The sequence below is a fragment of the Nanorana parkeri genome, unplaced genomic scaffold, assembly GCF_000935625.1.
Source record: "Nanorana parkeri isolate BGI_ZX_2015 unplaced genomic scaffold, ASM93562v1 scaffold24, whole genome shotgun sequence".
Taxonomy (NCBI): domain Eukaryota; kingdom Metazoa; phylum Chordata; class Amphibia; order Anura; family Dicroglossidae; genus Nanorana; species Nanorana parkeri.
The window spans coordinates 807,962-831,654 of NW_017306292.1; the positions used below are offsets into that span (position 1 = coordinate 807,962).

Sequence of the window (23,693 nt, forward strand, 5' to 3'; positions counted from 1 at the left end):
CCGTGCAAGTTGGGTTGCACGGGTGCATCGACGCCAAGGTCTTTGAAGATATTGCAGCATTAACAAATCAAAGGGAGCTGCAAACAAGAGGAGTGTGTTACAACACCAGAAGTAATTAAGGGCTTGTATGGTATACCAGGCTACATGGCCTGCCTTGGCTATCCTAGAATCACGTTTTCAGGCCAAGAAAAAAAAAATCAAATAATTTGCAAGAAAATTACAAAAAATAGGTTCTTCAAGCTGAGAAACTCACTTAAAATTGTCAATGACCTTGATGTGGCAGAAGACACAAAGACAGACATTCTGTGGAAGGTCAGGCCACTTCTTGACAGAGTGAGGGATGGCTGCCTTAGTCTTGCAAAACCAGTAAAGCTCTGCATTGATGAACAAATCATCCCTTCCACAGGCTGCTGTCCAATCCGACAGTTTGTTTCAGGTAAGCCACACCCTACTGGCTTGAAGGTACTTGTCCTTGCTTCCCCAGGTGGTCTTATGCTGGACTTTGAAATGTACCAAGGAGAGAATACTTTCAAGGACAAATGATCAGGCATTGAGGCAGCTGCAGTCCTACGCATGGTTGAATAGAGGTACTCAGCTCTTCTTCGATTGGTACTTCACATCGGTCATGCTATTGGATGCTTGCAAGGGGCTTTCCAGCAACTGGAACCATAACAAATAATAGGGTGCCAAAGGCATGTCAGCTACCTGCTGACAAACAATTGCAACAAGATGGAAGAGAAGCAGCAGTGATGGTGGTCAGAAGGAGTCCTGAGCTGGATGTCACAAAATGGTTTTACAACAAGCCAGTGCTAATGTCCTCTACCATAAATGGGAAAGAACCTGAAGATATCTGCACTAGAATGTCCAAGAAAGACAAAACACACATCCAAGTGAGAAGACCTGCAGTCATCAGAGAGTATAATAACAACATGGGTGAGGTGGAATTATGTGGCTGCATGTTTAGCTTCTATAGAATGTCAAGCAGAACCTAAAAAAAAATGGACAGCACGTGATCGGTCACTTCTTTGATGTTGTTTTACTAAATATACAGCGCTAATAGTTCAATTAGTGTTTAAAGGAATGGATCTAATACTGTGTTAACACTTAGAGTATAAACACGCTTCCATCTACAATGTGTGAATCTATTGTCCGTGAGGTAAATATATGAATAAAATTAATTAAATAGGTGCTAACCTCGATATAATGTGCAAAATAGGCAAAAATTGTGCAAAAAAGTTTGGGTCTAGTGCTGTGGATGGTGGCTACCCACCCCTTCTCATATGAACATAATTTCATACACAGTGTGTGAATCAATTAAATGGTTATTAATATTATAAATAAATATATAATATATATAACAAACTTAAAAAAATGTATATAAATATAATTAGATGTGATTGCTCTACAAAATTAGTGCAAGCCTTTTAGAACGTGCAAAATATGCAAAAAGTGAAAAAAGTCTCTGTGCATCAATACTCAATTAAATAAATGATGCAATAAATAAAGTTAATTTATCCTTATGGGTCTATACTTGATCCGCAAGAGATAACTGACCAAACATGACCCTTAGGTAATTATATCATATAAAACGTGATCAGTCCATAATTGAAATTAATATGAAAAGTGTCTCTGTGCAAAATATATATCTCCGATAAGTGCAATATAAGTGAAGTCTCCAGATGCCCAGATGTTTAGTGAAGCTTGCAGGAGATCGTATTGGCGTCACACGTCCAACCCCTCAGGAGTGCGCACTCACCGCAATATGCTGGCTGTAGCAAACAGCCAAGAAGGGCGTTTGTCTGATAGATCACGGTGTTGCAGCGTCTTCAATATACACTTTTCAATCGATCTCCAGAAAACTAAGTATCCCCGTAGTCAGGGAAAGAAAAAGCTCCTCATTGTATTGTTACAAAATCACAACCGGCCGGTCAGGTAGTCTTTGATGTTGCCATCTCAAACTCCTGGATCCAGTACAAGTCTGATAGCAAAGCCCTGAACTGACCTACAAAGGACAGTCAGCAGTACCTGGACTTTAAATTACATCTGGCTGAAGAGTTATTGGATGCAGACCTTAATGACAGTACAAGCAAATAGAGTGAAGAAGAGTATGAGCCAACAAAGGAAAATGAGGGTTCCTCAACTACACACATGCCGGAGATGGTGGATTGCAAATGTGCTAGTAGATGCAGGAATGAGGGCTGTAAAAAAAAAAGACATACATGAGATGCACCAATTGCAAGACGTTCCTCAAGTTTCTAGATTGACCGATTTCCACATTAAAATTGACCTGTTGTCCATTACAGTGGACATGCTGTGAATTCAAAATTAAATTAATTTTGAAAAAAGTCTAAATTGTAAGATTCTTTAAACTCTAAACATGTAGAAAATCACACAAAAGACTAAATTGCAAGACACTTTTTTTTCACAGTTCACAGGATATGAATGCGTGCTGATACTGCCCTTCCTTCTAGAGTGTGACTACTTTTGTTCCCCATGGTCCCTGTGTGTGTTGTAAAGTAGCCACCACTCCAACCTCACTCCTGTGATGGACTACAATCTCCCATTTAGCTTACTAAATTGTCCATGACCATAGGGAACAAAAGTAGCCACCCTCCACAAGGAAGGAAGGACAGTGTCAGCATGAATCCAGAGATGATTTGAGGTTCTACAGCCAAGTTTTTTCGGTACTCGCCGACGCCGAGTACCGATACTTCTGCTAGCATGGAGCCAGATTCCAGGCCAATCAGGATGCTGGGCGGCCTGTCATTACCCGCCACTCGGCTTCTTGATTGCCTGTGAAGCCAGCTCCATGCTGTTTGGCCAGCTCAATTCTGATTGGCTGGGATGCCAGCTTCCCAGCCAATCAGCATTGAGCCAGCAAAACAGCATGGAAGCCGGAAGGCGGTTTCCTCGGGGCACTGTCATTCAAAGGAAATCTCCCTCTGACCGGAAGTTCCGGTATCGGGGGTAAGTATCAGAGCATTTGGTGAGTACCAGTACTCAGTACCTGAGTTTAGTGTAACTTTAAAGCTGAAGTGTTATCAGCATATATACAGTGAGGAAAAAAATGATTTGATCCCCTGCAGGATTTGTCCACTTACCTACTTTTCTTCCTCCAAACACGGTGAGTTGAGTTAATTAAAGAGCTCAATTTTGGTCTCGTCTGACCACAGCACTTTCTCCCAATCCTTCTCTAAATCATTTAGATGTTCATTGGCAAACTTCAGACGGGCCTGTACATATGCTTTCTTGAGGAGAGGGACCTTGCGTGTGTGCAGGATCTGAATCCATGGCGGTGTATTGTGTTACCAATAGTTTGTTTGGTGACTGTGGTCCCAACTGCCTTGAGATCATTCACAACCTCCCCCCGTGTAGTTCTGGGCTGATCCCTCACTTTTCTCATGATCATCCTTAACCCATGAGGCGAAATCTTGCATGGAGCTCCAGACGTAAGGCGATTGATGGTTATTTGGTATTCCTTCCATTTGCGGATAATCTCTCCAACAATTGTTTCCTTCTCACCAAGCTTCTTGCTGATAGTCGTGTAGCCCATTCCAGCCTTGTGCAGGTCTACAATGTTGTCCGTAACGTCCTTTGCCAACTCTTTGGTCTTGCCCATGGTGGTGAGGTTTGAATGGAAGAAAGAGATTCTGTGGACAGGTGTCTTTTATATACATGACGAGTTGTCGTTAGGAGCACCTTCTTAAAGAGACAGGACTAATCTGTGTACCACATAGCCAGTCTGTGGGAGGAGCCAGAATTATTGTAGGTTGGTAGGGATCAAATACTTATTTTACTCACTGAACTGCAACTCAATTTATAACATCTGTATCATGTGTTTTTTTTTTTGGAGTTTTGGTTGATATTCTGTCTCTATCATTGAAAATACACCCATGATAAAAAGTATAGACCTTTCTTTTTTTTGTAAGTGGGCAAACTTACAAAATATGTAGGGGATCAAATAATTATTCCCCTCACTGTATTGCCTTCCCTGTTACACGTTTGCTTCATACCCAGGGGTTCAGGTCATATTCAAGACTCCAAAGGTAGTTGTGGAGACAAGCAATCTTTGGTGTCTGCTCTGCAACCACTGTGTTAGAATGTCTTGTATGTAAAACGTGTAGACTCCCAAGCATTTGATTGGTTTCACATGCCTGAGAATGTATAATGCAGCACAAGTGTAATAATAGGTATACAAATTCCTAAAACCTCCTCAGCAACATCAGTGGGAGCTGATGGATTGCATGGAGCTGTGTGTGAGTGCCCTAATAACCTCTTTTCTCAATCCTTCCTCAGGGGAGGAACAATTGAGTAATTCCGTTGCTCTGAGAAGGCAGAGAAAAATATACCAACAGTACACTTAGAAAGGCCCAATAATCTTATTCTTAGATGCAAATGTCTATCTGAAAAAAATTACCTGGCAATTTTTACTGTACAGATTTAGCAATTATAGCAGTACTTGCAGTACTTGCTCATAGGCTGGCAGCTGTGCTTTTTATTTCTTCAATAAAAGTGACAAATCACCATTTCAAGCTAAATATACATAGACAAATATTAAATGCAGACAGACAAGAGATCCATATTTCTTACATGAACACTATATTTTCAAACACACACTTCATTAGAATTTCTATAAAATTCATTTTAAAAATACTTTCCCCCGGTTATGGTATCCGGGGCATTCCTTGGATCAAAATACATCCCAATTACATACCTCCCAACTTTCTGAGATGAGAAAGAGGGACACCTTCCAGCACAAAATGTTTGGGCAATGGACACACCCCTGTCACGAGGACCATTAGAGATTTATATGCCAAAAAAACCCAGAATTGTTTTTCTCACCATTACTTTTCCTTTATACTGACTTTTAGAAATAGCAAACAGGAAAATGAAGAGATACTGTTTTAGTGTACAATAACAATTTTGATAGTTAAATAGAATTTGTTTACAGATAGTAAAGAGGGACAGAGGGATTTGATTCCAAACGAAGGACAGTCTCTCCAAATGAGGGACAGTTAGCAGGTATGCATTCTGGGACAATACACTCTCTCAATGTACAGAATAAGTTGACATTTTGGGGGACAGTTTTAGATTAGTAAACAAGGTAAGAACCTTTTTATGAAGAAAGGAGCAACCCGGGACTAGACTCTAATTCTTAAGGTAGAAGAGCCTTGAATACATTAGCTACTGGGTGCACTGGCAGAACTACCATCATAGCGACCAATGGGGTCGCTATGGGGCCCGCGGCACTGGGGGGGCCCGGATCCTGCTCTCCCCCGCTTTTATGAGGCAGCGGGGATCCGAAAAAAAATGGACGGCGGAGGAGCCGCTGCCGTCCTGAAACTGACAGGAGGACAGCGGCTCCGCTCTCCTCCCTGCCTGCCGCTCGATACCGCTGTCCTCCTGTCAGTTTCAGGATGACAGCGGCTGTGTGCGTGGCCGAGCGGAGGATTGGTAAGTATCATTGATATTTACCGATCTTCCTTGTGCAGCACAAACACTGGAGTGATCGTCTGATCACTCCAGTGTTTGTAAATAACTGGGGACACATAGTACCATGTGTCCCCAGTTATGAATGAACAGGAGGTGATTTACATCACTTCCTGTTCATTCATGAATTTCTCAATGGGGAGAAGCATATCTTACTATCAGCAGTTTGTGAATGAATGGGAAGCCTCTGTACTGAGTGCTGAGGCCGCAGAAAAAGACACTGAGGACTCTGTGTCCTCAATGTCTTTTTCTATTTCAAGAGGGAAATGTCAGGGGTCTGTTTAGACCCCTAATATTTCCCAGAAGCCCCCCCAACAGAAAATAATAATAATTAAAAAATAAATAAAACATTTGTAAATTTTTAAAAAAAAACACACACCCCTCCACCACACACACATAACATTCACCATATTGTGGTGTACGCAAAGCAAATGCGCTGCAGTGCGTTGTTAGAACGCATCGCAGTGCATGATTTTTTTCTTTTGTAAAAAAACATTAAAGGAGAACTATGAGGTGAGTGCTTTTCTCGCTGCTCGCGGTATTCTGCGGCGTCTCAGTATACCGCGAGCTACAGCTCGCGGTATACTGAGCCTAGGGTGACGGGAGGACGCTAGTTTGTGTCCTCCCGTTACACGCTCAAAAACGTGCTGATCAGTGCATTTCTATTAAAATGGGGGGGTTCAAAATGTTGCTATGGGGCCCTGGCATTTCTAGTTACGCCCCTGACTGGGTGCATAAGCAAAGAATGAATATGATACAGTAGTTCTTTGTCTTTTGTATTATTCCCAAGCGTATGTATTTATTAGCCAAGAGAGGTAGTGGTTAGCACTTCTGCAAGGAGTTTACATGTTTTTGCTCCCACACTCCAAAGACATGCTGGAAGGTTAATTAGCTCCTGTCTATATTGTCCCTGTGCACTATGTACAGCACTGCGGAACTTTTTAAAAAGGTAAAAAGATTCTATTTGATGTATTTTAGGTAACATATAATGACAAAAGAGCAGAGAACATAAAAGTTGTCAACGTGTATGCTTTAAATTGTTGGTGAAAATCATATTAAGAAGGCTTACAAGGGAAACATTTTTACAAGATGAAAATAATTCTAACATATACCTTATATATGCAAATGCTTTGTTTTAGATTTCTCAATCTGTGTCCTATCAGGGAAAACATTCCCTTCACTTCCTGTTCCTGAGAAACAGCAGGAACTTAGAGATCTCCACAAGGAGAGAGGATATCCCATCTTAGAAAATTGTCACCTGAACAGATAACTAATTGGAAGATGTTCCCTTACCTTCTGTACCTGTGACAACTAAAAACTGGATTTTCTATCACTGTCTCCCCAGGGTCAATGATCACCAGGACCAATGGTAATGTTACACTCCATAGTGGGGTCACATAAAGCTTTTTTTTAAGAGAAACAATCACCAACTTAAAAAAATTCAGGTAAAAACACAGAAAAATCAAGCAGCATTTTTCCTTTTCTTAATTTGTTTTATATACTTGCAATGTGTCTTTGAACTTGCTAAAAGATTTCATTTCTTCAAGAAGAGCCACTTTTCTAGCACTGTAATGTGCCATGTCATAGCCCCTCCCCTCTTCAGCGACTATCTAATCACTCCCTGTGCTGGCCCAGCACCTTCACCTCCTTACCTTTAATGTAGCTTCCAGTGAAGGGTAATACTATAGAGTTTCCTGGGGCTGCTGACACCACATATAAGATGACGGTGTCCAGAAGCAGTCTCAAGCCTTTTGGATGTCTACACAAGGAAGGATTTTACAGGTAAGTAACATGCATAAAATATGTTAAATGGGAAGACTGTTGTTAAAATGAATTGTCTGGCAACAAAAAGAGCAGAGATTATCTATAGTAAAAATTATGTGAAAGCGATCAAGAGATTAATGAAGCTATATGTAGATATCTTTTCCAGTAAAAGTCTACCTTGGTCCCAAAGTCTTCCACTTCATAAGCCTTCTTATTGGTCACTGAGGCCATATAAAAGTATGAAAGTTTTGTCGCATTAGTTTCTGTTTACATTGAGCACAGACCAGCTCAATTCCTTGTTATGAAAAAAGGGAAAACTCTATAAAGTTAGGAGAATTTCCCTCTTAAAGGAGAACTATGGGGTTAAGGCTTTTCCCCATAGTTCTCCTTAGGGTAATGAGAGGACACAAACTGGCGTCCTCCCGTCACCCTGGGCTCAGTATACCGCGAGCTGTAGCTCGCGGTATACTGTGGCGCCGCAATATACCGCGAGCTTTAGCTTTACTGAGACGCCGCAGTATACGCCACGGACGCCGCAGTATACTTAGACGCCGCAGCTGAAGCAGAACCCTACAATTATGACGGGATCCGCCCAGCTGCGTGACTGACAGCTGGCTCTGCCTATCTAGAGGCAGAGCCAGCTGTACCCGCCCCCTCCCCCGTCCGTTCCGCCAGTCAGCGCTGGCAGATCGGAGCGGGGAGGGGGGAATCCAGCCCCTCCCCTGTCACGGCAGAGAGCCGTGACAGGATCGAGAGGTGAGCGAACGCCGGTATGTGTTCGCTCACCTCCCGATCTACTGAGCCGACCTGTGACAGTCTCATTGTCACAGGTCGGCTAGAACTATGAGGTGAGTGCTTTTCACTCACCTCATAGTTCTCCTTTAACCCTTTCGCTGCCAAGGACGTATGGCATACGGACCTACAAAAGTGCTTCCAGCTGGCCAGCTCAGTATGCCATACGGACCTGGCATTTACAGTTCTACTATAAGCTGATGGTCGCTTTAGCGACCATCAGCTTATAGTAGAACTGTAAATGCCAGGTCCGTATGGCATACTGAGCTGGCCAGCTGGAAGCACTTTTGTAGGTCCGTATGCCATACGTCCTTGGCAGCGAAAGGGTTAAAGGAGCTAGAGCAAAAGGTAAAGAAAAATCACCTAATTGGATCAAATGTTGTGGTGAAAACTGTCTTAACCCTTTCGCTGCCAAGGACGTATGGCATACGGACCTACAAAAGTGCTTCCAGCTGGCCAGCTCAGTATGCCATACGGACCTGGCATTTACAGTTCTACTATAAGCTGATGGTCGCTTTAGCGACCATCAGCTTATAGTAGAACTGTAAATGCCAGGTCCGTATGGCATACTGAGCTGGCCAGCTGGAAGCACTTTTGTAGGTCCGTATGCCATACGTCCTTGGCAGCGAAAGGGTTAAAGGAGCTAGAGCAAAAGGTAAAGAAAAATCACCTAATTGGATCAAATGTTGTGGTGAAAACTGTCTTAACCCTTTCGCTGCCAAGGACGTATGGCATACGGACCTACAAAAGTGCTTCCAGCTGGCCAGCTCAGTATGCCATACGGACCTGGCATTTACAGTTCTACTATAAGCTGATGGTCGCTTTAGCGACCATCAGCTTATAGTAGAACTGTAAATGCCAGGTCCGTATGGCATACTGAGCTGGCCAGCTGGAAGCACTTTTGTAGGTCCGTATGCCATACGTCCTTGGCAGCGAAAGGGTTAAAGGAGCTAGAGCAAAAGGTAAAGAAAAATCACCTAATTGGATCAAATGTTGTGGTGAAAACTGTCTTAACCCTTTCGCTGCCAAGGACGTATGGCATACGGACCTACAAAAGTGCTTCCAGCTGGCCAGCTCAGTATGCCATACGGACCTGGCATTTACAGTTCTACTATAAGCTGATGGTCGCTTTAGCGACCATCAGCTTATAGTAGAACTGTAAATGCCAGGTCCGTATGGCATACTGAGCTGGCCAGCTGGAAGCACTTTTGTAGGTCCGTATGCCATACGTCCTTGGCAGCGAAAGGGTTAAAGGAGCTAGAGCAAAAGGTAAAGAAAAATCACCTAATTGGATCAAATGTTGTGGTGAAAACTGTCTTAACCCTTTCGCTGCCAAGGACGTATGGCATACGGACCTACAAAAGTGCTTCCAGCTGGCCAGCTCAGTATGCCATACGGACCTGGCATTTACAGTTCTACTATAAGCTGATGGTCGCTTTAGCGACCATCAGCTTATAGTAGAACTGTAAATGCCAGGTCCGTATGGCATACTGAGCTGGCCAGCTGGAAGCACTTTTGTAGGTCCGTATGCCATACGTCCTTGGCAGCGAAAGGGTTAAAGGAGAACTATGAGGTGAGTGCTTTTCACTCACCTCATAGTTCTCCTTTAACCCTTTCGCTGCCAAGGACGTATGGCATACGGACCTACAAAAGTGCTTCCAGCTGGCCAGCTCAGTATGCCATACGGACCTGGCATTTACAGTTCTACTATAAGCTGATGGTCGCTTTAGCGACCATCAGCTTATAGTAGAACTGTAAATGCCAGGTCCGTATGGCATACTGAGCTGGCCAGCTGGAAGCACTTTTGTAGGTCCGTATGCCATACGTCCTTGGCAGCGAAAGGGTTAAGACAGTTTTCACCACAACATTTGATCCAATTAGGTGATTTTTCTTTACCTTTTGCTCTAGAAACAGTTTTACATTTTTGATATCCAAACTTTCTGTTCACCAGGACCGATAGGGTGAATCTTTCAAGTAGGGAAAAAAAACAAGACAGAAAGTCTAACCCTTCCTTGCTGTATTTAAAGCTTAAAGCGGACCTTTACGCTAAAAAATCAAATTCTACCAATGCATCCCTCTATGTATGATGAATAGGTGTCAAATTCTATGATTTGGAAATACTTACACTTGCAGAGCATTCACTTCCTGCTTTGAAAGGGCAAAATGACTTCAGTTTGGCAAAGCAATGCACACTGGGATTGCCTTATCAGCAGAGAATGGATGTGAAATCTCATCTGTAATCTCACGAGAGCTCAGAGAAAGGCATTTTCCTCCCCTGACATGATGTGCATGGTCATATGTCCTAGTCACATGTCGAGTCACATGTGCCAGAAATCCAGGAAGTAATAGGAGAGCTAGCAATCTGTCATTAGTTAACATGGCCACTGTCAGAAGACTGGGAAAGAAAAGAGAAGTAAGGTATGCAAAGAATATAAAGGCTGCAATTATCTAGAAGTATGTGTTTGTAGATCGTCATTACTAAACATTTCTAAAGGTGTGTTTGCTGTTATTTTAAAGATATGTCTAAAGGTCCGCTTTAAAACATAAACTTTTGCCTTCACATACACTTTAATCCCCTTTTCATATATCTAATCAGAGAGTACACATCCTTCTGCAAAACAGGTTTTTATTCAGACTTTGTTCCAATGTACCGAGGCCTTCAACTAACATTCACACCAAAGGACAAGGGCATGTTGAGAAATGGATGCCTATTTCATATTACAGGCTGCATATAATTTGACCTTAGGCTATGAGCACAGTGCTATAAAGAACAGGAGAGACTATTACCTAAACAGGGGATGAGGATTCTGGGAAATGTAGACTACATCTGAATTTTGGAGCAGTTTGCTTTCATAGTGCCATTAGGCGAAAATTGAATTTTACACAGCGGTTGTAGAGAATCATGTGTAACTGCAGATGGGGAAGGGTCACTGAGGCTCACCGAGAATGGGGGTGTAAAGTGGTTGTGGTCTCTCTGCTCCCATCCAATTCCAGTGAATAAATACTCTGATATGGCAGGAAGGGATGGATCTGTGGCAGCCACTGCCATCTCCTCAGACCTTTATCAATATTGATTTTGAGTAAATAAGAGAGGAGATGGGGCAATTGTTGTTGCGGATCTATCACTGCAAGGAATGAAGGATAACCACTGTCAGATTAAGTAATGTAACTGATGGTGAGTAAATTGAAGATACCAAGCCTGGCAAGGTGACCCGCCTGCTATTTTTGTTCACATAGTTCATACTAAAATGAAATTATTTGTTAAAAAATAAGACCAATGTATCTGATCCGCACAAATGTGTCATCTATCTGTGAATAGACAAATAATACAGTCTGTACAAGCTATGGATATGTTCAGAATTCTAAAATGACAACCAGGCACAACTATCGCTCTGCTGTAGCTGCTCCCAGTGAAGCATGTCATTTGTATCTCTGAGATAATACTATGGCACCTGTTTTCTACCATAAAAGAAATAATATTCTCACTTACGGTGTCAAGCACAAGAATGTCACATCTATTTCACATAAACAAATCTGTCATCATATTTGAAGATATATCTTTTTTAAAGTGATTGATTTGACAGACGTAGTATGGGCAGTATTTGTTATTGTTAAGAATACATCTGGCCTTATTTCATTCATAGCTCTGCTACTGTCACGCATATATGAACTCAAGATTTCCGCACCGCTTGCTCTACCGGCTATTGCGTGTTTTATGCATGAATGAAACACACTAAGTACAGATTGAATCTTCCATGGCTTAGAAAACATGCCTGCTCACATTAGGTGTATTCACTAAGTAATGACTTGTAGTCATTATTGATTCCCGCTCACTGCAAACAACTGTTTTCTGAATTCTTCTCAAATTATTTCCATATACAGGTTTGCCGTATTTGTGAAACACAGAACTGTGAATGTGCGGAATGCTCTGACAACAAACAAAGTTTAATTGGTAACTTTAGCTCATGCTCACTAGACAGAGGTAACAATGCTAATTTGCTGCTTAATGAGAAGGCTAAAGGCAGGAAGGTGACATAAGGAGCAGAATAGCTGAACCAAAAGTTGAACTGGTTAATTGGGAACTATGTTTGTCACCGGTCTAGCTGTGCACTGTGAAAAATGTGTTTAAATCAATGAACTGGCTGCACCGAATTACAACTTATTTGGCATGCAAAGCAGTAGACATAGTTTATAAGTGTTTTTAGTGGTTTTCCTGAAGTTGTTTTTTAAATAAAAGCAGTAGGATTCTTACCAAGTGTAACCTTTACATACACAAGTTACATATAGTAAAGATAACTGATGGCTTGCCCTGCAACTCATTCTGACAACAGCTGTCCAGGAAGGATGCTGATTGTCTGATATAGCTGTGCCCTCTAGAGGCTACAAGCCTGAATTTAAAATATGGCGCCAGAAAGTACATATTGAAAAAAACATCAAACATGTTTAAATCAAATCTAACGTACAAAGAAAAATAGCATGGTTAAATGATCTTTAAAATTTACATTAAACTGCTTTTGCCAATAAATAGGAGTGGGAAATAATCAGTTGTGAACAATATTAAACTCTATGGCTGGAAGCTGAACCCAATTGGGAGATTGAGCATGTTCATGTATCTAATCAGTAAAAAAATTTCTACTACCGTTTAAACACAAGAATACAAACTTGTTAAATGATCTATTCAGTCAAGGTTACAATGCATGTTCATTGAAGTGGACCTCCATCCCCCCCAACACACTCTCCTACAAAAGTGTGTTCTGCCAATAAAATAAACTACCTCCCTTGTCTCACACTTGCCCTTGCCCTCAGTACCACAGAAACTTCTGCTACAATCTTGCTTTCTTACATCATCGGTGACTGGCTCCTTCGTTCTGCTAGTTGAGCCAGCCCACCAATGATGTCCAAAGGTCATGTGTGATGTTGGGAATAAATAAATCTGCGACTGTGAATTACAGCGATCTTGTGGATTTTGATAATAAATTATGTAAAAACAAAAAAGAAATTCCATGAAGGAATAAACAAGATCTCGTATTTAAGCTCTGAGAGCTGTGTTAGAAGTCACTGGTGACGTAGCCTTCCCAGGAGGCAGCTGGGAGGCACAGGCAACATCCCCAGGGCCTATGGAGAGGCGGAAGTGTCATTAAATAAGTGTCTTTTTCTGCTAAATGCTGCATTTTAATTGAACATTGTGATTTTTCTTACATATCTCTAAAGAGTTTAGTACAATAGGCTTATGTTTATTTTTGAGTAGTAATTCCACTATAACGACATAAAATTATACACCGAAAATTAGACACAGACTTGCATGTTCTCTAACTGCCTCCTTATCCTTGTAGAAATACAGAATATCTCTATATGTTGTTTGGTCTTGTTGATCCTGCTTTTCACACATTATTACATTTTGCATGTTCTACTTAATGGTTCAATACATTAAAAAAAATACACACTTTTAAATATTTACATTTTAAACTGTAAACCAAAAACAGATGCAAACTAATAAAACAGAACGGTATCAAACTAATGACATTTATATTTGCAAAAGCAGCACTCTGTAACCAGCCACGATTAAACGGCTAACTTTGGTCACATGATGTCATTTCTGTAAAAATACAGATTGCAATGCAATTTAGACCAAGCAAGAGCACATTATTCATTTTAGGGGAATCTATTAATCTGAATGCAACCATAAACTGAAACTTATTTGGCAACATGTTATTAAAACAGCAACCTTGCAAACCTCTCAGCGGTGATCATTTAAATATATTCATTACCTGTCCTCAGCTTCTCAATATAAAATACATGCACACCAATGATGAGACAGAGATCTATCATTCTACTCACAATTTAGATATAAAACATGATACTCAGAATTGTTATAATCTAGCAGTAGTTCCATTTGCAGAAACACATCTTGATAACATTTCGTCACGTTTCATAAAAATATATCAAATATGTCACATATAGTAATTGATAGCCAGTGGCAGCACTGGAGTTACAGGAGCATTAGACACAAGATCACACATGATCACTAGACAGGTAAAGGTATTAAGCATGCAGAAATAAGGCAAATCAGTTACCTCTCCCTGTGTCCACGACAGCATGAAAGAACAGATAAGGCAAGTTAGGATAAACGGCTGATAAAATATAAGAGAAGCAGAACACAAAGCAGCACAGGCACACTGGGAACGCTCCACACTAACACTCTGCCTTCAGGTTCAGGACATCACTGAAGAATTAATTGCTTTCTTAGCCTGGTAAAGCAACAAAGCAGCTGAAGCAAGACTGTATACAGATCTAAGGAAGCAGCACAGAATAATGGTGAAAAAAGCCTCCTTCCTAAAGGACACAGTGCTGCTGCAGAGGTTGTTAGGGAGAGAAGTAAGAGCAGAGTCCAATGTAAGCAGCTGGATTAGGAGATGCAGCATATGCATGTAAGCAGTGTAACCTCATCAGGATCCTCATGGAACAGATGAATGAGGGGGAAGGTAAGGCTGTGTAATAAATCACTCTGGGTTCAGCAGCATCAAGGCGGCCACACTTCCTTAGTCTAACATGAAACTTATTTTCATGTGTCTCTAGACAAATGATGATCTGCAGCTCTGCAGACCTTTATTGTTTCGGGATGGATTAACGATTGTCAGCCGCTTTCAATGCACTGAATGCAGGATGTTGATACACATGACCTCTGTCTGTGACTGAATGCATTTATTCACTCCTCATATTACTCTGTGCTATCGGAATACATAAAAGGCATAGGTATACTCAGATCAATATTTAAAACTGTATACAGTGAAGTATAATGCTATACAACAGTTTTAATGTTTATAAACACTTAAACCTGAACTCTGGGATAAGCAAATTGTCTAAATACAAAAGGCATAGGTATTCTTCCTTGACTCTTTGTGTGTTGTGTATTTCTGACAGATCTGTGAAGTAATCCAGTGTGAGACTTGGAGCTTCCTTATATAAAGACCAGTCATAGCTGTTCTCTCTCCTTGTGCAGTGTGACTGGTCTTGTATGCGCCCCCTCCTGTGGTTTTCTGCAAGCAGCCTTTGGTGGGCGGCGCCTGTTGGGTCCCTAACTTAGCTTTCTGTACAGGCTATGTACAGCACAGTGATGGTATCGCTGCTACTTCTGCAAGGTAATAACTGGTTTGGAAAGGTATTTGGGGCACATAAAGTGAATTTATATCTTTTGTGGCTATTTAGGAATATATTTCAATGACAGTTTTTGTGTCTGAGTTCAGCTTTAAAATATATCATTATATTGCATCATTTTAACACTAGAACATTGTTAATACAGTTAGCACAGCCTGATACCAATCATACTGAAATTAGTCCTCCCCTCCGATTATGTATGCACCACCCACTCTAGTTAGAACCCTATTCAATTTCACGCAATCAATTTCCTTTAAATGGTTGCAGACTACCAAGGTGGCCATGGCTTTTTATGGCACAAAGTCTAATATTCTGGTATGTTTTTCCATCAGTATCAGCATCATTTATATCCCTCACCGTCTGGTTTTCAGTTTCTGTTAGTCCAGTGGTTCTCAACCTTTCTAGTGCCGGGACCCCTTGGTAACATTTGCCAAGTTGTGGTGACCCCCAACGGTAAAATTTAGGGATGAGGCGGCTGCTGCAGCAACATCTGGCGGTGTGGCGGGAGAACTAACACTGCTGCGCTAGGAGAGGGCTGAGGAGGACTCTCACCTAGCACATCAGAAATCAAACAGCGACCCACAGGTTGAAAACCACTGGTGTACGCCGTCAGAATAAAAAAACAATTAAAAACCACCATAGGAATGCATAGCTAGATTCCTATTGGCTATTTCACTTTGCTATAGCCAATAGCAAACTAGCTATTGCACCCGTCCTCTGCTGCTGTCAATCACTAGAAGAGGACCTGATGGAGCACGTCAGTTTCCCCTCTGCTGTTTGGCAGCAGCAGAGGGCGGGTGCAATGGCTAGTTTGCTATTGCAAAGTGAAATAGCCAATAGGAATCTAGCTATGCATTCCTTTGGTGTGTGGTTTTTTTTCTGAGTTACAGCGGTTGACGGCCCCGATGTCAGAAAAAAAAAAGATTGCAGGGAAAGGTTTATTCTGCTCGATTTTTCTCTCCCGGGCGGCCGGGAGCCACTATCTAATAGCGGGAGACTCCCAGGCGACCCCTGGCAAATCGTCATTCGACCCGGTTCGCGACCCACAGGTTGAGAACCGCTGTGTTAGTCTGTATGTATCACGTTTTCAGTCTGTTTACCAGTTTTTGTGCATTATAATAATAATTTACCTTGGAGTTCCATGATCTTTATATATGCACTTGCCATGTGATCGGGCATATTTTCAATAACATCAAGATCTCAAGTGAGTTCTAATATCCTTAGAAGTATATTACTCCATATATCATCAATATATAGCTCTGAGACTTACATAAGACCTGGGTACCATGTGTGGTTTCTGGCTACACATCTGAAAACTCATAGGCTGCTGCCAATTGTTGTATGACTACTCTTGGCACAATGCTGTTAAAGACATCATGGTAAGTTGATTTCTAGAAGCTGGTGTCAGACTGACTGAAATGTTTGCAGCTCTTTGCTAAATTGTAAGAGTATGGAAAGCATGGGCACTTGGCACAGATAATATAGCAGGCTGGTCAGCTCTCTCCTTTAAGCCACTGAGATTTCAAGCTTCACAGCATAACAAATGAACCTTTAAATGGTAACTGAATCCATTCTAATGGATGTCTAGCTATGCTAGCAAAGATTACATGCTATCTGCATCATTATATACTGTTGTATAATCTTAAAGAGGTACTTCAACCTTGGGTACAATAACAAAAAAAAAAAAATGATTTACTGGGTTATCCTAAAAACACATACTCACTCCGTTGTCCTACTGTAATCCTCTGGTGTACATGCTGGGTCCCGCGATGCCATCTTCTTAGACTGTCATCAGGAACAGGTTGTCTCTTGCACGTTCTTCCAGACCGGCCCAATGGTGGTGCGTGCGGTGCATGCACAGTGTGATTCAGATTGCCCTGAAGCCTCCTGGGATGTGTGACGCGAGTATACGAGGATGCTTCGGGTTGCTGGGGATGTCATTCTCGCTTAAGTAAGAAAGGTAAAAGCATGGACTGCGTCCCACAAAAAAAATTTTTTTTTAAATCTGCAATTTCAAGAAAGGGGGAAGAGCAATATTCCTCAAAGTAGAAAAGGTGGGTGAGAGTCCGCTTTAAGTTCTTCCGAAGCATTGCTTTATGATAACAATGCAGGTACCTTGCACTGAGAGAGATTAGAAAGGCTACAGTTTTCCTTTAAGGCAGCCAATGCAAAGAAATATCAAAATAAATTCATAGAAATATACAAGGGTCAGAGGTATCTCACACCAGATTATGTCCAAATCAGATGACTGTCATCTCATGTTTATGGACACCACAAATCTGGCCACATACCTTGTGATCTGACTGAACAATCTCCTTTAGACTTACTGACAACTATACAGTACAAGGCCCTACTTGAATAGATATAAATAGGATACGCCTTCATATTACACACATGCCACAGCAACCTATTGATGCCCCACTTTCCTACTCCCTATGCAACACGGAGGACTAAAACAATCTAATTTGTCTGCTATGGCAACCACGGCAATTCTTTCCAAAGACACAAGGACGGAAGATCAATTATGTAAACCAGTAAGAATAAAAAAGCAAATACTAGGTGCTCAGGAATGTATAGCTGCTAAGATCGGAGGTTGTGGAGTGATAAAATAAAGATCATCTATTGGGCTTCATCAGTGAAATCAGGTCCTGTAGGTGTGTTAGAATCAGTCCATTCAAAAGCAAGTTTGGTCCTGAATAAATGAAATTAACCAGCAACATTTATCCTGCAGGGTGTTTCATGGCTGAACCCTTAATCCATCCCAATGAGGATTCCAGCTCACCTAGTTGGATTTGTTATTTTTTTGCTGAAGTATGAAGCAAGGGTAGTTTTACAAAGAGTAGCTGACATTGTGCCTAAATATTGCCTCTCCAGACTTGACATAGAGTGGAGGGTTCTGAACTTATCGGCAAAATCCTTTGGGCCCTTTGGGTAGTGTCCCATGCGGTGCACAGGACCTGCATAGCAGAAGCTAATGTAAGTGGACAGGACATATCTGCAGTTTTTGTTTAGCCGAACCCATACGGGCAACTGGTGTAAGATAGGATTTAATACACCCATCCACAGCTTCACAGAACCTCTATTTTCCTTTAAATAAGTACTGGAACAGGCGGGATTTACTGTGAGCACCTGTCTGCACAAATACTAAAGAATAATGGAGAAAAAAATCATCTTGTTTCCACATGCTTTTGTATACACTGAGTGGCCAGATTATTATGACCACTGGGTCTGGGTCTGAACGTGCAAATTGTGGCAGTCAGCGACTAGTCAATGTTAGGGCAGAACTGAGAGTGGCAAGACTGGTACAAGACAACAGAAGGGCAACAGTGCAGTGTCAGATTCCTCGCATCACCTTTCAACATCTCGCGGAGTCACGAGGCGGCTCAACAAAGTCATCTCGTGGAGTCATCTCGTGGCCCAACGAAGTACTGATGGGGTGGTCATAATAATCTCGCCACTCAGTGTATATGCTGACATATATACAAATAGTCGCAATCTAAAGGTTTTACTTAATACACTCTTCAGAATAAAACCCAGAAGTGTTAGGTGGTTAAGAAGCAGAGAGACAGAGAGGCCAAAGACATATCAGATCTGTCTGCCACAAGCTGTCTAGAAGGTGTTGCAAGCTACTTTATTAACACAAAGCCCTTCATTCTCTAAACTGCCAGCAATATTCCTATGTATAAAACAAAGGAGACACCTGACGCCTAACCAATGGAATTAATATTCAATGCAGACACTTTAAGAAGAGATTAGGGATTATAAACAAAATGTTAGGAGTCTCTAGTAATGCTGTTAATTGGAGAGAATTGGAAGTGAAATGCCAGTGTATAGATTGTGAGGCAATATTACATTCCTCCTTTGCTTTGTTGGTACGTAATTCCAATAATGCTCAATGAAGCAAACATGATTTTACGACAGCATCGAGAATGCACAGACAATGGGAAAATCATTTCATATGTTGAGCTGATTACCGGCTTGGCGCTGCACTGCCTGGGGAAAAGCTGAATTTTCATTACCAAATTTCATCATATTCATAGTACAGTCATATCTTTGCCATTACAGGACACATGACTGTGTATATGGCTGTTACACAAAAGACCCCTAAAAATAAAAGTCAAGGAAAGAGATCCAGATATGCACAGTTGTGGGCCTTTCTGACACGTTGCATGAAATGATATGCTATACACCCAAACCAATATTGTTGCTCTTTGATACACAAGGGCTGCTACTGCTTAGCAGTATAACAAGACGCACCAGTAACGTTGCCTGAATTAATAATTATTTCATACATACCGAAACCCTTCAGTAAAACTGAAGCCACCACCTATATCACATGTGCCGTGGTGGTCATAAAAGGAAGATTTGCTAAGACGGGGTTTTACTGCTTCTGCATTGAGCTTACATTTGAAGTGATATGCCGGCCAGGTCACTATCTGCAATGATTTTGCATGTTCTCCCTGTGCTTGCGTGGGTTTCCTCCGGGTACTCCGGTTTCCTCCCACACTCCAAAGACATGCTGGAAGGTTAATTGGCTCCTCTCTAAATTGGCCCTGTATGTATGCATCTGAGATAGGGACCTTAGATTGTAAGCTCCTTGAGGGTAGGGACTGATGTGAATGTGCAACTATATAAAGTGCTGCGTAAATTGGCGGCGCTATAAAAATACCTATAATAAATAAATAAATAAAATAAATGTGACATCACAGTATTTCCTTTTAGTGTGAAGTCTCTCCCTGCAGCAATAAATCACTGCTATAGTAATCAATTTCTGTCTGATTACAGACAGCATCAGAGATCCAGACCCCCACGAAGAAAAAACGCATTAAAAAAACAATTTATAGGGGGGAAAAAAACTTAAAGTCACTATCATACTAATATGTGTTCTCACCAACCAAAACTACTCTTATCTTAATGTTATGCTAATAGTTTACGAAAACTGATTTTTTTTTTTTAACCTGCATATATTGCAATGTACGTGGAAAGGGAAAATGCATTTTTTAAAAATATTTCACTATTTCCTACGAAATACAAAAATATTTATACAAAATCCTACCAAATTAAAGGCCGGTCTGCCCCTAAAATATGTTATGGTGGGCTACAAAAGCTAGAAGGTAATATATACAAAACCAAGACATCTCTGGAAAGAAAAAAAAAACTCTGGGATGCAAGGATTAAGAGAAATAAAGACCCGGGAATGCAAGTGGTTAAAGAAGGGGAAGATGGGACACAATGAATAAGAGGACCTTGCATGAAGTTCAAGGCCCACTTTAATGCGGACTTTGCCTACTTATGTTGTTTTAATCATGGACTGATGGATTGAATATTATAATTAACACATGTAAAACACCTTATTACTACGTTGTGATGAGAATTAACACAGTAATGTTTACTACTTTCAACTATGCTAATTAAATAAATCAGGTGGCACGTTCATTTAATCAGGGTGAAGAACACTGTAAGTCATCCTGCATTACAGGCATAAAACAAATACACGGTTAAATGCAAATGTCAGTTGAATACAAAACAATTGAGTGTCTCATAGCATTACATTTATATTGAAGTACTTAATCACTTTTATGTTTATCTACTTGGGAATTTTTTTATAGCTGTAAAGATATTGTGGTGCTGATGGATTGCAACTATTAGATACATTACAAGGGTGCTATGCCTTCATTCAGTTATATTCTGTGGTTGTAACTTAATAATTGTTAGGAAGTCATTATTAGTATGAGGTCTTGTTCTCACAGAGTGAGTTAATAAAATCAATACACAAGAGCTTTCAGTTAAAAAGCAAAAACTGTATCCTGAAAGTTATGACTTCCTAACTCCCAAGGAATAAGCCTACTGTCATGGACGGATTTGATACTAAGAGAGTATTTATCATTTTTATTAATTTGCATATATAAAATACTATCAGACTTTGCTAGTTGAGATGATACCAACTGCGAGTGACAGGCTTGAGTAAAATAATTGAGGAAACAGCAACTTAGAAAAATGTAAATACAGCTTTAGAAACATAGAAGAGTGGCAACAAAAAAGAACCCAACAGGATTATTCACAAACGGGTGAAGAGTTTGGAGAAGGCAGGAGAAGTGAGCAATCTAGGACAACATAGCTGATTTGGAAAAATTCTCCCATTAAGCTCACTTTTCAGTTCAGCTATGTTGTCCTAGATTGTTCACTTCTCCTGCCTTCTCCAAACCCTTCACCCTTTAGTGAACAACCCTGAAAGTGATCAGTGGTGCCTGCCCCTTTTTGATCCTTTGGTTTTGTCTGAGTATAGATCTATGTTTATGCCTAACAAGTTTGAATTCACTTACTGTTAACTCACACACTACTTCTTCTGGAGGTCTGTTTCAAGCACCAACTATTCTTTTGGTAAAATACTACTTTTCTAAAGATAGTTATAAACTTTTATCCTGTTGGCTTGAGCTTATGTACCAATGTTCTTGATCTTAGCTTTACATTGAAGATTAGATCTGCTTTCCTGAACCTTTTTCACACCCACCCTTTAACGGCTTTTTTTCCTCAAGACTGTACATATTATATTTCTCCTGCTATGTTTTATACTACAGATCTTTCACCACTTTTCTTGCTCGTCTCTGTGTTTGTTCTATCACATCAATATATTTTTGTAAGTAAGGTCTCCCAGAACTAGCCAAAGTATGCTATACCAGGTCTAACTAAAGATTTAGGATACTATCCGCATGGAGTTTGCATGTTCTCCCTATGCGTGTGTGGATTTCCGAGACCATAAGACCATAGATTGTTAGCTCTTTGAGGACAGGGACTGATGTTAATGTAAAGTATGTAAAGTGCTGTGTACACTGTTGGCATTACATAAATGCCTGTAATAATAATGATAGTGAAATATGGACCTCCTTGTTACTGCTAGTGATCCCTCTAGTGGCCATTCAACAAAAGATATTGGTTTCCACAAGCAGTCAATATGTTGATTATAGACTGTTAATGACCATTAACCCGATAACTGTGATATCTGCCAAAAGGTCTGGTGTGTTTTCATATGGAATGCTCGGCCTCAATCAACCCTATGTAATGACAAAATTCACCACAACCCCTACTTGCTGTAGCACTTTCTCCCACTTTTTGGGTAGATATTCCTGACAATATACAGATGTCATTCCTGACAGTATACAGATGTCATTCCTGACAGTATACAGATGAAGTCTGTAAATTGTGCACAAGCAGAGTCATGTACTCTAATGTGGACTGGTTTTCCTAATGTCTACCCAAGACAGTAGGGAATAACCTCCACCCACCTCTATCCTTCCTTTTTCCATTTATTACTTACTGAAGAAATGAATGCAGCAGCACAAGTGAAACTGTCATTGAAGCTATAGGATCTTCATGACAGCCAAGCAACTATAATATTTAGAGGGAGGTGTTATGAATGATAGTGTTTTCTTATGACAATTCTCTCTTGAGCAGGAGATGAATCACCAATGCACTGAGGGGGCTTGGAAGTGACATAAAAATCTTAACTCTGCACTAATGAGCTGGAAAGCAGAGTGGGTATCAGAAAGAGGTGTATTTGGATTACATATTGCAACCATCGGCATCTAATCTATTTTAGATTGAAATCCCTATTCTAGTACTATACAATTGCAGTGTGTACATAGTACCTACTTTGGCACTGTGACATAGGTACTAGAATGTGATGTAACAGTAAGTCATGTTAGTATAGGTTGTTAGGCACAGCATCCAGAATATAGACACTGACTACCTGCTATCCTTCATCATTGATGATCCTCAAGTCTTGGTATGGCCTGGAATTTCCTGGCTGGAAGGGCATGCTGAGATCTGCCACTCATTAACAGCTGGAGGGAAGTAGGATGTCCAAGTGTAATCTGTAATCTATAGTAAGCACTTCTGTACATGGTGAAGTTCACATTGTGCAGCCCTATGAGCATCTGTAAAGCTGACATGGCTAATAACTTGAGCTGTACAGGTCTAGGTCTTAAGGAAACTGAAATCTTCTTTATCTGTTGGTGAGAACTATTTGATTCATTCAGTGAAATATTTGGCTCTTCATGTCAGGTTTCCAAAGTAATGCTTTCATTGCACACAAAGCCTTGGCTTCATTTTAAAGCAAGTGCTTAGCAACAACATCCTTCTCTAAGAAATCAGGAATTTCCCATGACAAAGGGCCTGAAGAAAGTGGTGTACAAGCTATTACATGGTACAACGTGCCCTAAATCAGGAGCAATAACGAACATATTATACACATTAGAATAAAGATCTTAAAATCCATGTCACCATGAATGCATTGTTCTGAATAGTAACAATAGAGAAAAGAACCTTGCTCCATAATCATCTAAAGCTGGCCATGTACAGGCCAATTTTTAGTAGCAATGCAGCTCATTCAACCATCACAAGAGATAATCAGACTTACACAGGAAGCAGCGCAACCAGCGCTTGGATCTTACTGAATAAACTTTTCAGCAGGCTCGGTAATTTATCATGGCTAC

General features: G+C 40.8%; 1 protein-coding gene across 2 annotated transcripts in view; it reads right to left on the minus strand.

The window, feature by feature from the left end:
* APBB2 (amyloid beta precursor protein binding family B member 2) overlaps positions 1-23,693 on the minus strand; it is a 274,931-nt gene that overhangs the window by 23,028 nt on the left and 228,210 nt on the right. For both annotated transcript variants that reach the window (XM_018564826.1, XM_018564827.1), the window contains one exon: positions 14,121-14,126. In XM_018564826.1, coding sequence (XP_018420328.1) covers positions 14,121-14,126 — 6 coding nt within the window. The remainder of the gene's footprint in view (positions 1-14,120; positions 14,127-23,693) is intronic.